The 14,139-nt window shown below is 38.4% G+C and overlaps 1 protein-coding gene across 1 annotated transcript in view; it reads right to left on the reverse strand.

Moving 5' to 3' along the window:
* Positions 1–2,601, reverse strand: part of LOC306637667 (EGF-like and EMI domain-containing protein 1) — a gene marked incomplete at its 3' end in the record, with an annotated part of 604,663 nt that extends 602,062 nt beyond the window's left edge. Inside the window, exon 1 of the mRNA XM_079100439.1 lies at positions 1,861–2,601. Within this exon, the coding sequence (XP_078956565.1) occupies positions 1,861–1,949 (89 nt within the window). The 5' untranslated portion in view covers positions 1,950–2,601. The remainder of the gene's footprint in view (positions 1–1,860) is intronic.
* Between the last annotated feature and the right edge of the window lie 11,538 nt (positions 2,602–14,139).

Below are 14,139 nucleotides of genomic sequence, written 5' to 3' on the forward strand. Positions count from 1 at the left end.
CTCTAATACAAGGGAGAACTGAATATAAATTTGATTGGATTTCCCATCTAGTTTTCTAAAAGTACTAGAAGTCATCAGAGTGATCTCAATAACTCCCTGGAAAACACATCTCTATTAAACACTCAAGAATTTATATTGGTTTTAATATCTGATTTCATCTCACATGATAAATAAATGAGCTGCAGGAGCAGCTTCCTTAAAAAAAAAAAAAAAAAAAAAGTGCAATGTCATCCCTCCAGCCTTTTCAACAAAAGAATCACTATTGAAACATGAGTTAAAATAGTTGTTATGTAAAAAAAAAAAAAGTGGTATATTTCTGTTCTTTCTCAATGCCTCTATTCCTATCTCCAAAGGGATTATTCAGTCTCAGTGTGCATGGGTGATTCTGTGACTACCTAATAAGGCAACCTGGGATCCACTTGTAAAGGTAAGAGCAGGGCTACTGGGCGAGCTTGCTAAAAAGCAATTTCTAAGATGTGAAGGCTTATGCATGCACAAGCTATCCAAAGTGAGATGTTCTCAGAGATAAACTGAAAAGTCTAAAGCAACCTCTTCAAAATAAACAAGGCAAATCTTATCAATTCAAGAGAAATCACATTCACAGAAACTCCTTGCATTTCTGCCAAATATGTATTTACAAACTATACAGGAAAGAAGTTATGTGATAAGACTGATATCCTGGCCATGTCTCAAGATTTATAGTTAGTGACATTTGCAGTAACCAGGTAGCAAATTGAATCTCACAGGAGAGGGATGAAATATGGAAATGTAAAGTGAATCCAAAAATAGTATTTTTCTTACCCGAAAAAGTGAAGCCTGGGAAAAGGTATGGATGGCTTTTGTGTACTTATCTAAATCCTTTTTCTATCATAAAATATTCACATTTCAGAAAAGCAAAATGAAGCAAAAAAGTAGCAAAGTTGCAAAAATATTTAAGTGTTCAAAATACTGTTGTTCATAACTGCTCAAAAGCAGAAAATGAAAAGCAGAATTTGATCTGGCTCTTCTCTCAGACCTTACGATGATGATCCCGCTGATGCTACAGAATTCGACAAAAACTTCTCTAGACAGTCAGAGACCAAGCAATTTGCAAAGACTTGCCAGGAGCATCTCGCTGCACTTGACACAATGACCAAGACAGTATTTCCTATCCCTTCACCCTTTCTGACCTGGAAACAAAACCATGTCCCATTCTCAGACGAGGCTTTCCAGTCATGTTCCGAACTCTTCAATTCTCTACTAAAGGGAGCTAGCATCTAAGCATCTTTGCAAGTAGCTCACTCAGTGGTTGACACACTCATTTCTCACTTCGCCTTTCTCAAACCTGTGGAATAATCTATTCCTTGGACTCAATGATACCTCTCAAAAAAAAAAAAAAAGTGCACAAGCTCATTGGTTTTTATAAAGAAGACAATGTCAAGAAACTCGCAGTTCGATAGGATTTCATTTAAAATCCTTTTAGAAAGTGGCATCAGTAATAGCTGATTACTCCCAAACAGGAAATTTAACTGAAACACACACACACACCAAGCACACGTGCACAGCACTCCAACTGGGGAGGTTGTGGGTAAGGATCGGTCAGACGCTTAGAAAGTATCAGGTAGAAGGCACACGGCCCTGGGTCAAGGTTTCTGCTCCAGAGCTGACGCTCCCCGAGGACACGCTGGTGACAGCGTTCCCGCCGCGCTCCGCCAGGGACAACCCAAAGATTCCCTCCCCGTGCCTGCCAGCATCTCATCCCTCCCTTCCCTTCCTGAGGGTAGGGCTCCGCCCGCGGTGACCGCAGCAGGTCAGGGTGGGGCGGAGGCGCACGGGCGCCTGCTCTCTCCACTCGTTCGGGAGCACGCGGGCGCCACTTACATGCCCGGTTGGAGCTGTAGGGCGCTTCCTGGCGGCCAGCTGGCGGCCACCCAAGCGCAGAAGCACGAGAGCCACAGTCGCGAGGTCATCTCAGCGAGGCCAAGCCGCTCCGGCCACCGCCCGAACTGCGCGCCACGCGCAGCTCAGAATCCGCCAAGTCCGAACCCCGCGCAGAAGTTGGGCTCGCCGGGCAGAAGTTGGCGTGCAGGGCTTGCGGGCCGGCGAGGTGCGTCTCCCTGAGGAGGGCGCGGCGGCAGCTCGGCCCCACCAGGCGTCACAGGAGACTGAGCTCGGGAGCAGCGGCCAAAGGAGCCCTGAGGCGCGGTGGCCGGCGAGCTGCACGGTCCTGCTCCGCCGGGAGCGACTGGAGCAGAGCGAGCCCCGCGGCCCCGCAGCCCCCGCAGCCCCGGTGCCATGGAAACGCTCTCGCCGCCCTCCCGCCCCGGCCCCTCCGGAGCGCTTAAAGAGACAGCCTCGCTACCACCGCGGGCTCGACGCGTTGTTGGGCGTCCCCCACCCCCCAGCGCCCTCCTCACCCCCTCCTCTCCACGCCAGCACTGCGGGGACTAGAAGCGGCGGGGGCTGGGCAGTGGGGGGCTGGAGAGGCAGCTGGGACGCAAAATCAGGGGTTTCGCAGAATACTCCGCCTAACTCTTCCGATCCACCCTCTAAACACACACGCCCCAAAACCCGCTAAAGAGGCTAAGCTGCTCTGGTTTGCCACCTCACACACCAACCTGCTCAGAACCAAGCCAGCTGTGCATCTGCCACAAGCAGAGACCAAAAGAAGGCTGACTTTTGTTTCTCTCCTTCAGCTCACTCCCCACCTTGATTCTGGGGAGTGGGTCGGAACACCAGACTGGTGGAGGTGTGTTTGAAGTGGGAACCAAACGGTAGTTGATTGAGTCAAATCTCCTGCCAAATCGACAGTTGCAGGACACATCTTCGGCTCATCCAGAAATCCTAGTTACTCAAAATGGGATAATCTCCCTTCATTTTATTTGGCCACCATCTCACCCAATTTAGGCACCAGAGTTATAGGAACGAGCCAACCGTTCTATAAAACTACTCTCTCCTTTCCTTCAAACCACCTCCCTTTCCCCAGAATATACAGAGAAGCAGTCAGTTGCGAGCCCCTACGGCCCTTCCAGAAGGGAACGGCGTCTGCTCTGAACGGGAAGCTTGGGCTGTAGTGCTGGCTAGCGCTGCTCGGGACGCACAGCCAAGAGCAGCGCGGTCGCCAGCAGCTCCGGCCTGAGGCTATGCCTGTGCTCGGCGCCAGCTGCTGTCTGGAAGGCCGCAAACCTCTGGAGTCTGTTTCGTGAAAATAAAAATCTATGGTGCATCGTGCCCTCCAACAAGGACAGCCCAGGCTCTGGAGTCATCGTCTGCAGTTTAACCCTGCAGAAAACGGAACCGTCTGCAGTGAAACAACTTTTTTCTTTTATTCCTAAACTTAGCAGAAGTGACTCTCCAACGACTCATTCATAATCAAATACTTAAAGCAATACCACCTGATTTCCACAGTCCTAGGAGCACTAAAATGATCTTTCTCAGAAGGTGTTTTGGACTCCCTCATGCCCTTCATAGTTGAATTAACCATCTGGCTCTTAATTTCAGTCTTCTAAGCCTTGGTCCCCCTTTTTTTCCCTTTCTGGTTTTTCTGTCACTAAAGAAGCAGTTGGACATTTACAGGAGGGACTGAGGAGCACACATTTGGGGGTTCTCTGAAAAGGAATAAAAAGATGAGAGTGGGGGAGAATCACACTTCTGAATTCTTTAGCGTTCTGTGACTGCTCTCCTTGGTTTTTCGAGTTTGCAATTCAGGCAACCTTGCAGTATATTCTATTCCTCTTAGACTTATCTGTGTATTTTTAACCTTTTAAAATTAAGTTTAAAGTGAAATATATTGTAAATACACACTAGATGATATATTTATCTTTTGGCAAATGTCTTGACACAGAATTTTAGAGCTGTTTACACAATAGAAATTATTATCTGAATTCCTGTATTTCATAAAAGAGGAATTTGTTCTTACTTTCCTTTCTAAACACCAGTTATACATGAACCGGGCCTTATCCAAACCCAGAGACAGTGGACTTGGTGCTGACACCAACTGTGGAGATGCATTTTCATCTGGCTAACTCATAATTAGTTCTGTTATATAAGGACAGGCCCAAAACAGGTTGCTAAAACTCATTGGCAATTTTAAAATTTATTTTTAACTCTTAATTCCAAATTCTCCTAAACCTCCTTGCTATCTTTGTTAACAAGAGGCAGAGTTGATTACTTAATTTCACCTCCTCTTCCTTTTCCTCTCCCTCCTCAAGGGAGGTGCTATTGAACAGTGAAATGACCGAAGGCAGGTAGGGCACTATAAGGATGGGAATTAAGAAAAGGAATTGGATAAACCATAATGATTACAGCTCCTGAACTAGGGTACTGATTGTATAGAATAGATGCATAGGTATAAAGATTAACCCTCTCAATTGATTCAATTTTCTAGTTTGTCCTTTGGATGAAACTTAAAGACTCCAGTTTGTTTCAATACAGCTTGATTTTAATAGTTTTGATGAAAACTTACAGTGTACCTAAAGGTGATGATAAAGATTAACTGTTCCCTGAAATTTCTTGTGACTTTCTAAGCCTTTCTTTGCTTCTGGATTAGTTTTAATTCTGCAGGAGTCCATCTTCAACTAATCTCATTTTCATTTGGTATGTTAAAGGTTTGTATACATTCTTTATATTAAAAAAGACAAATAAATAGTAAACCATATTTATTATAAGGCTAAATTTAGTATAAGTCACTACTGAAATTTGGAAATATTTTAAGAGCTGAATAATACAAGAATATGTGGAAAGTATTTGATGGCATGGTTATTTAGTAAAGGACAGTTTAGGTACATGAAAAGTAAATCACAGCAAGTATGGAGGAAGGAAGTACTCTATAGAGGGTAAAGAGGGGTGGGAGGGGTGGGGGGAAGGGGAAAAAATAACAGAATGAATCAAACAACATTACTCTATGTAAATTTATGATTACACAAATGGTATGCCCTTACGCCATGTACAAACAGAGAAACAACATGTATCCCATTTGTTTACAATAAAAAAAAAAAAAAGTAAATCACAAATTAGAAGAATTTCCTTCCATGATTTTGAAAGCACTTTATTATAGATGAACATTTAAAACAGTTTGGATGTAACAGTTAAAAATTAGTGTACATTTCATTAAGTAAGGTTGATTTCATATTGTTCTAGCATGGCTTATAATATGAACACAATGCCATGTAAGCAATTATCCTTAAATGTAAAAGCAAATGCATTAAAAGTTTTACCATAAACTGGTTAAAACCCTGACATGAATTCAACTCACCCTTTGCAATTTATTCATGCAATTTAAAAATATCTGGTTATGTGGTCTGATTGGCTGGTTATGCCATATCTTTAAAACAGGATAGCATTATGAAACCTGTTGGCTACAGTCTTATAGATTAAAATAGCAATAGTTTGATGGTTTCCGGGTGCTATGAACACACAAATTGAAGCTGTATTCAGAAGAAAAAGAAAATAAAACACCAGTTAATTATACTTTTATTGCCCAGAGTGAAAAACATTAAATTAACAAAGGAAGAGAATGAGCCAGGTACACAATGAATCAATTTTGAAAATTAAGAGGAGAAGTGTTGTACTAATAATATGCCTTGCTCAAATATAAATTTCATGGGGGTAAAAGCCAGAATCATCATGAATTGGCTTTATTTTTGTGAATGATCTTTTACACTGCCAACCTAGATAGGATCTTAAAAATAGGTTTGACAAAGTAGATGAATGTTTTCTCTGAGAGGAGTCCAAAAGATTTGGGGAGGGGGGCAGATCTCCAGTGGGCATGCCACATGCCACTCTCTCTCCCTCCATACCTGCATCTAAGGCATAATAAATCTAACAAGCTTCTTCCTTGTTAGGAAGTGGGGTAAGCCAATTTCATGCTTTATGTATGCTGGTTGTAAAAAGGAATGCTTACCTAAAAAGAAATAGATTCCGACCAGATGTTCTCAAAATCTTCTTCAGCTGCTGCTTGAAGCTTTACAGTCACCGAATACTTTATCTTCTCGTCTATCTTCTTCTAATTGAGAAATTGTTGATCCATGCAGTTCGACAGGCAGGCTGCTGCAAAAACCTTCCTGCCAAAGCTTTTCAGCCCTGCTCTCCTTCTGCACACAAAAACTTCTAGTGTCTATACGGGGACAGAAAAAAAGAGCAGGCCACTTCATCCGGCAGGTGTTGTGGGTTGAAAGAGGAGGAGGTCAGAAAGCAATTCTTCAAAGGACAGCTTCTGTCACCTGAAAGTGTAATAAATTGCCATTACAGAAATGCCTACAAGCACTAATGAGCCATGTACATTGAAATCTTGATGTCAGGCAAAATAGAATGAAATTCACCCAGGAACCAACTGGGATTGTCACACCAAGATGTGAATAATCATTCTTGCTTTGATTTCATCTGCCACTAAATTTTGTTCCTACACATAGTCCTCTCTCTCTTTAAAGGGAAATTATAAATTCAACATAAAATTCCTAAGATGTTTGTCTAGTGATTTATACATAATTTCTCAGTACTGTGATACTTATTGGTCATAATGACTTACAAATCATATGTAAGTTATAATGGAATTACCAGCTTTGAAATTACATATGCTTATTAGGACATAATTAGAAGCTTAGCCCAGATGCACATTTGTACTTTTTTGGAAACTTACTTTGCATAGTTGATGCTTTGTGTGCGTGTGTGGGGAGTAAGACACACATAATATTAAATTTACAGTCTTCATCATTCTTAACTGTACAGTTCAATAGAGTTGAGCATATTCGCACTGTTGTGCAACAGATCTCTAGAACTTCATCTTGCAGAACTGAAGCTCTACACCCATTAAACATAAATTCCCCCTCCGTCTTCCCTCCAGCCCTGAGTAGTCACCTTTCTACCTTGTCTTTCTTTATTGACCACTTTAGATGTTTTACAGTATAATCCTACAGTATTTCTTGTAGTGTTTTATGAAAGGCTTAGTTTGCTTAGCATCTTTCATCTTTGATAACAGGCACATTCTAACAGGTGTGAGGTAAGCTCTCATTGTGGTTTAAATTTTCATTTCCTTGTTGATTAGTGATGTCCAGCAACTTCTTATGCACCCCTTGGCTACTTTTATGTCTTTGGAAAATGTGTATTCAGATCCTCCTCCCATTTTTTAAATTGGATTGTTTTCTTGCCCTTAAATTGATCAATTTGCTTACATATTTTGGATATTAATCCTTCATCAGAGGTATGGTTGGCAAATATTTTCTCCCATTTTTAGTTTATCCCTTCACTCTGTTGATTATTTCCTTTGCCACGTAGATGCTCTTTAGTTTAATTCTACTTATCTGTTTTTGCTTTTGTTGTCTATCCTTTGGGATTCATAAGGAAAAAAATCATTGCCCAGACCAATGACATGGCACTTTCCCTCTGTGTTTTATCCTATTCGTTTTATAGTTTTAAGTTTTATTCTTTAAGATCTTATACTATTTTGAGTTGATTTTTAAATCTGGCTTGGGATAAGGCTCAAATTTTGTTATTTCATTATTTGGCATGTGGCTTTCAGTTGTCCCAATGTCATTTATTAAAAAGACCATCCTTGTACATGTATGATTACACAAATGGTATGACTCTACTTCGTGTACAACTAGAGAAACAAGTTGTACTCCATTTGTTTACAATGGATCAAAATAAATAAATTATTAAAAAGAAGACTATCCTTTCCCCATTGTGTGTCCTTGTTATCTTTGTAGGAAATCAGCTGATTCTAAATGCCTCATCTATTCCTTGACCTTCTATTATGTTTCATTGGTCTGTGTCTGTTTTTATGCCTACCTTATTGCTTCGATCATGATACTTCTGTTGGGAGGCATCCAGCTTTGTTCTTTTTGCTCAATATTGCTTCAAATATTAGGGGTCTTTTTTAGTTCCATATGAATTCTGGGATTACTTTTTCTATTCTGTGAAAAATGTCATTGGAATTTTGATAGAGAGTACATGCAATCCATAGCTCATGTTAGGCAATACAGACATTTTAGCAATATGAATTTTCAGCACATGATCGTGAGATACCTTTTCACTTACTGTTGTCTTTTTCAGTTTCTTTCATCATGTTTCTTTAAGTTCATTGTAGAGATCTTTCACCTCTTTGGCTAAATTTGTTTCTAGATGTTTTGTTTTTGGAGCTATTATTAATAAGGTGGTTTTCTTTGTTTCTTTTTTGGTTGCATCATAGTATATAGAAACAATACTAATTTTTGTATGTTGATCTTGTATTTTGCAACTTTACTGATTTTTTTAGAGCTAAGAGTTTGGGGGAGGAGTCATTAGGGTTTTCTACAGAGCAGAGCATGTCAAACAGTGACAATTTCACTTCTTTTCCAATGTGGAAGCCTTTTATTTCCTTTTCTTGCCAAATTGCTCTGGACAAAACTTCTAGTACTACATAGTATAGAAGTGATGAGATTGGGCATTCTTGTCTTTCTGATCTTATAGAAAAAGCTTTAAACTTTTTACTATTGAGTGTGATGTTAGTTGTGGTCTTGTAACATATGACCTCTATTATATTGAGGTTCATTCTTTATATACCTAATTTGTTGGGTGTTTTTATTATGAAAGTATGTTGAGTATTTGCAAATGCTTCTTCTACATCTATTGAGATGATCATAAAACTTTTTGTCCTTCATTCTGTTAATTGACTTATTTTCATATATTAAGCCAACCTTGCATTCCTAGGATAAATCTCACTTGAATTTGGTGAATGATCTTAACATTGTGCTGATGAATTATGTATGGTAGTATTTTGTTTAGGATTTTCATATCAATATTCATTGGGGATATTGGCCTATAATTTTCTTTTCCTATTGTACTTTCATCATCTGGCTTTGGTATTAGAGTAAAATGAGTTTGGAAGGAGTCCTTCCATTTCTATATTTGGAAGAACTGACAAGGATTAATATTAGTTTGCTTTTAATGTTTGTTAGAATTCAATAGTGGAGCTTAGGGTTTTCTTTGATGGGAAACTTCTTATTACTTATTTAGTCTTCTTTACTCATTATTAACCTGTTCAAATTTTTCTATTTTGTGTGTGTGTGTGTGTGTGTGTGTGTGTGTGTCTGTATGTGAGGTAGTCTTGGTAGATTTTCTGTTCCTAGAAATTCACCTGATTTTTCTAGGTTATCCAGTTTGTCACCCCAGATTGTTCATAAGTGTTCTTTTATGATCTTTTGTATTTCTCTGGTATCAATTGTAATGTCTCCTATTTCACTTCTGAATTTACATATTTGAGTATTCTCTCTCTTACTAAGCACAGTGAAAGATTTGTCAACTTTGTTTATCTTTTAAATGAATTTATTCTTAGCTTAATTGATCTTTTCCATTGTTTTTCTGGACTTTATTTCATTTTTTTTTATTATTTTCTTCCTTTTTCTAACTTTGAGTTTACTTCATCATTCCTTTTCAAATATACCATTACATTGTTCATCTGGGAACTTTCTTCTTTTTTCACGAGGGCATTTATTGCTATAAATTTAACTGTTTAAACAGCTTTTATTGCAAATCACAGGTTTTGGTGTTTTGTGTGTTCATTTTCATTTCTCAAGATATTTTAAATCTTTTAGCTTCTTCATCGACCTATTGTTTATTCAATAACATTTTGCCTAATTTCCATATATTTGCAAATTTGATGAAATTCTTGTTAAATTGACTTCCAATTTTATAGTATTGTGGTTGAAAAAGATATTTGATTTTATTTCAATCTTCTTAAATTTGTCAAAACTTATTTTGTGGCCTAACATAATCTATCTTAGAGAATGTTTCAAATATGATTGAGAAGAATGCATATTCTGCTGCAATTGGATAGAATGTTTGTATATGTCTGTTTGGTCTGTTTGGTCTAAAGTGTAGTTCAAGGCAAATGTCTCCTTAATTGATCTTCTGTCCGTGTGATATACTCAATGATAAAACTGGAGTGTTGCAGTCCCTTAATATTTTTCTATTTCAGGCTGTCAACATATTGAAGTCCTTGACTTTCTATTTTTTTACATGTTATCAAAAACAGGCAAATTTTATTCTGAAGTCCAATTCTTTGTGTTTTACTACCTTGGGTAAATGACAGCCATTACCAATGCCTCTACACATAAACTTACTAAGTCAGTTTAATAAATCTGATCATAAAGAAGTATAGAATGGATCAAATCAGTCTAATGTGTGTTTGATAGTAGAGACTCCCTGATGCAGTTATTTAAAAAATAGCTGAAATAAGGTACTAATACTATATCATTAGCTTATTTTTGTAAAGCAAACATTCATATCTGAGCATTATCAAAACCAAGCCTTGATGATGTAGTTCTCATTCCTTTTCCAACTTGATATGGATAATTTAGAAGAGAGTTTCACAGAAGTACACAAATAAGAGAAATAGTAGCTAATGAACTTCAGTGTAAATAAATAAAAATATCCACTTATTAAAAAAATGATCAAATCTCGATGGCCTAGACAAGCACTAATTATGACTAAAGCCATAATTTAAAGTACAGAGGTATGAAGATTATAATTCACATGCCGTAAAACTCAACATTTTAAAGTTCATAATTCAGTTTTTTGGTTTTTTTTTTAGTATTTTCATAATGTTGTAGAACTAACACCACTATGTAATTCCTTAGCATAAATTTAAGGTACTTGAAAATTATTAATAGATATTCATACAAGCAGTACACATTTGCACCTGAAATATTTCTTGTTTATGAATATATGTTTTAATTTATTTGGGGTAAATTTCTCTAGACACAGGTTTTCTGGATCATATGATAGCTCTATTTATAACATTTCTTCATATTTGTTGGGTTTTTTTCCCCATATTTTTGCACCCAAAAATTTCTATGGTTTTGTACGTGTACGTGTTTTATGTAGCCGATAAGACTGGTAGTTTCATCTATATAGTTATGGAAATTGGTGTCCAAAATATAGTCAACATACTGTAAGAAAGTGAAAAGAAAATCAGAATATAATAAAATATTTGTGAGTCATATTTCAGAACAGTTTAGTATCCAACATATATAAAGAGTGCTAACAGGGGGGTTTTCAAGATGGTAGAATAGAGGGGGTCACTTTCCTAGATGCTCCATGATGTGAAACCAAGAATGTAGACAGGCAGCTTCTCAGCATGGTGAGTAAACAAAAACAAGGTGGGGGGACTTTACTGGAATTGAAAACTGGGCACTCAAAGCAGATCAGGGACTCAGGAGGCTGGATATAATAAAACGAGGAAGAAATTCTTAGCAGCATAGCTGCTGCCTTGGCCAGGCCAAAAGTACCAGCCAGAAAAGTCCTTCAGCAAGTGTGGGGGATAAGGGAATTAAAGGAACCCACATCTTTAGAAGACCTGAGGCCTGTCTGAATATGAAGTCTTTAGAGATCCATTGCCCAACTAAACTGAAAGATGTGCTACACAATATCATTGTGTGGGAAGGAAGCCACCATCTCTTCAGGTGGCATTTGGAAAACAATGGCAGAAAACATTTTGCACAGTGGCCAGCAGCTGAGGGAACTGATTCCTGGCAAACCTGCGTTTGGTCTGTAATTCAGGCCAAGTAAACTCACACTGCACAACATAGAGTGTGCTTAAGTGACCAGGAGAAAATCAAACATGGAGAGAGGAGTCAACTGATCATGGGAACCCACCCAGCTTTACCCCTCCCACTCCAATCCGGCTGCTTGCAGAACTGCCTGGAATCTGGCCAGGAATTTGGAATGGCTGGAGCAGGAGAGATTGAGTTTGGAGACTAAACCCAAGACCAGGAAACACTCAGTCTGCAGGTGATATAGGGGACTAAGAATTGGCTTCTCCACACACAAATGGAATCCAGGGGAGATCCCTGGGCTACAGTCTTCCAGCATGGCTCAGTAATTACTGGGCACTGGAGGAGAGCTGATTTAAAATCTCCAGACCAATTCGCATTCAGCAAAGAGCCTGGTGCCCACCTAAGCCTAAACCCTGCCTCCAGGAACTCCGCCCAGGGGATCACCTCTCTCACTCCAGCAATCCAGAGGGTGGAGCATCACGCTCCAGATGACCCCACCTAAAACTGCTGAGAAGAGAAGCTGAGAATCTTTTGTACTCCAATGGAAGAATTCTTGAACTTTTCATCAAAGTTTTTTTTCTTTTTAAAAATTCTTTTTCTCTGTTTAATTGTAACCTTAATGGTCACATGGACATTTATAATATTCATTTTTTTCCCATTTCTAGCATTTTTGAAGACAGTTATTTTTCATGGATAGTTTTTTGTGAACTAGGATATTCAATTATCTTTTCGTTTTATGTATTCTTTAATTTTTATTATTAATTTTTTAAAAAGTTTTACTTTATATGTATAATTTTTTCTCCTGTTTCTCTTGATTCTCTTTTTTCCCACTAATGGTCAATTTCTATTATTATATCTTTCCCTCTTCCTTTAATTTTTTGCTTCTATCTTCTTCCATCCTCCCTCATAATCATCACATCCTATATCACTTCTGTTCTCTCCATGTTCATCATTTGAAATTATAAACCCCTTTTCAAACTTGCTGTTTTAATTGTAGTCAATAACTGATCATATCATTTCATTTCTGTGCCTTATGATAATTAACCTTGTAGACAACATAGTAGGAACTATTTGATTTAATGTTATATATTGTTTATTGCTGGTTGTTATTATTTGTTTCCCCTTAAATAATGAGGCACTGGAAACCTTCAGGGGCACTGTAAGTCCACAGGGTAAAAACTCTACTACCTCAGATCCATACTGTTAGATGGGTAGACACACAAACAACATGAAAAAGCAAGGGATCAAATTACCCCAAACAAACCAAGGTATTCCATAACAGAATTCACTGACACCACAATGAAATGTCAGAGAAGGAGTTTACATAGTTAAACTGATCTGCAAAGTAAAGGAAAGTGTAAGGAGTGAAATCAGAGAAAATAAAAAATTGAAAGGTCACTTCAATAAAGAGATAGAAATGCTGAAAAAAATCAGAAATTCTTAAAATGAAGAAATGAATAAACTACATCAAAAATTCAATTGTAAGCATCACCAACACACTAGATCACTTGGAAGACAGAGTTTCAGAGTTTCAGGCAATGAAAACAAAATATATAATCTTTATTTTTCTTTTTTTTCCCTTCCCCCCGCCCCTCCCACCCCTCTTTTCCCTCTATACAGTCCTTCCTTCCTCCATTCTTACAACCCTCCTTATCCCTAATCCTAAACCTAACCCTAACACTAATGCTAACCCCTTCTACCCACCCTTATATGTCCTATTCTGCTTATTAGCAAGATCATTCGTCCTTTAGTTTTTTGAGATTGGCTTATCTCAATTAGCATGATATCCTCTAATTTCATCCATTTGCCTGCAAATGCCATAATTTTATCATTCTTCATGGCAGAGTAATATTCCATTGTATATATATGCCACAGTTTCTTTACCCATTCATCAGCTGAAGGGCATCTAGGTTGGTTCCACAATCTGGCTATAGTGAATTGAGCAGCTATGAACATTGATGTGGCTGTATCTCTGTAGTATGCTGATTTTAAGTCCTTTGGGTATAGGCCGAGGAGTGGGATAGCTGGGTCAAATGGTGGTTCCATTCCAAGCTTTCTGAGGAATCTCCACACTGCTTTCCAGAGTGGCTGCACTAATTTGCAACCCCACCAGCAATGTATGAGTGTACCTTTTTCCCCATCCTCTCCAACACCTATTGTTGCTTGTGTTCTTGATAATCGCCATTCTAATTGGGGTGAGATGAAATCTTAGGGTAGTTTTGATTTGCATTTCTCTTATTACTAGAGATGTTGAAAATTTTTTCATATATCTGTTGATTGCTTGTACATCTTCTTCTGTGAAGTGTCTGTTCATTTCCTTAGCCCATTTGTTGATTGGATTATTTGTATTCTTCGTGTAGAGTTTTTTGAGTTCTTTATATATCTGAAGTATGAGTGGCAAAGATATTATCCCACTCTGTAGGCTCTCTCTTCACATTACTGATGGTTTCCTTTGCTGAGAGAAAGTTTTGTAGTTTGAATCTATCCCAGTGGTTGATTCTAGCTTTTATTTCTTGTGCTATGGGAGTCCTGTTAAGGAAGTCTGACCCTAAGCCAACAAGTTGAAGGTTTCGACCTACTTTTTCTTCTATAAGATGCAGGGTCTCTGGTCTGATTCCAAGGTCCTTGA

The sequence above is a fragment of the Sciurus vulgaris genome (assembly GCF_902686455.1).
Source record: "Sciurus vulgaris genome assembly, chromosome: 10".
NCBI classification, from domain to species: Eukaryota; Metazoa; Chordata; class Mammalia; order Rodentia; family Sciuridae; genus Sciurus; species Sciurus vulgaris.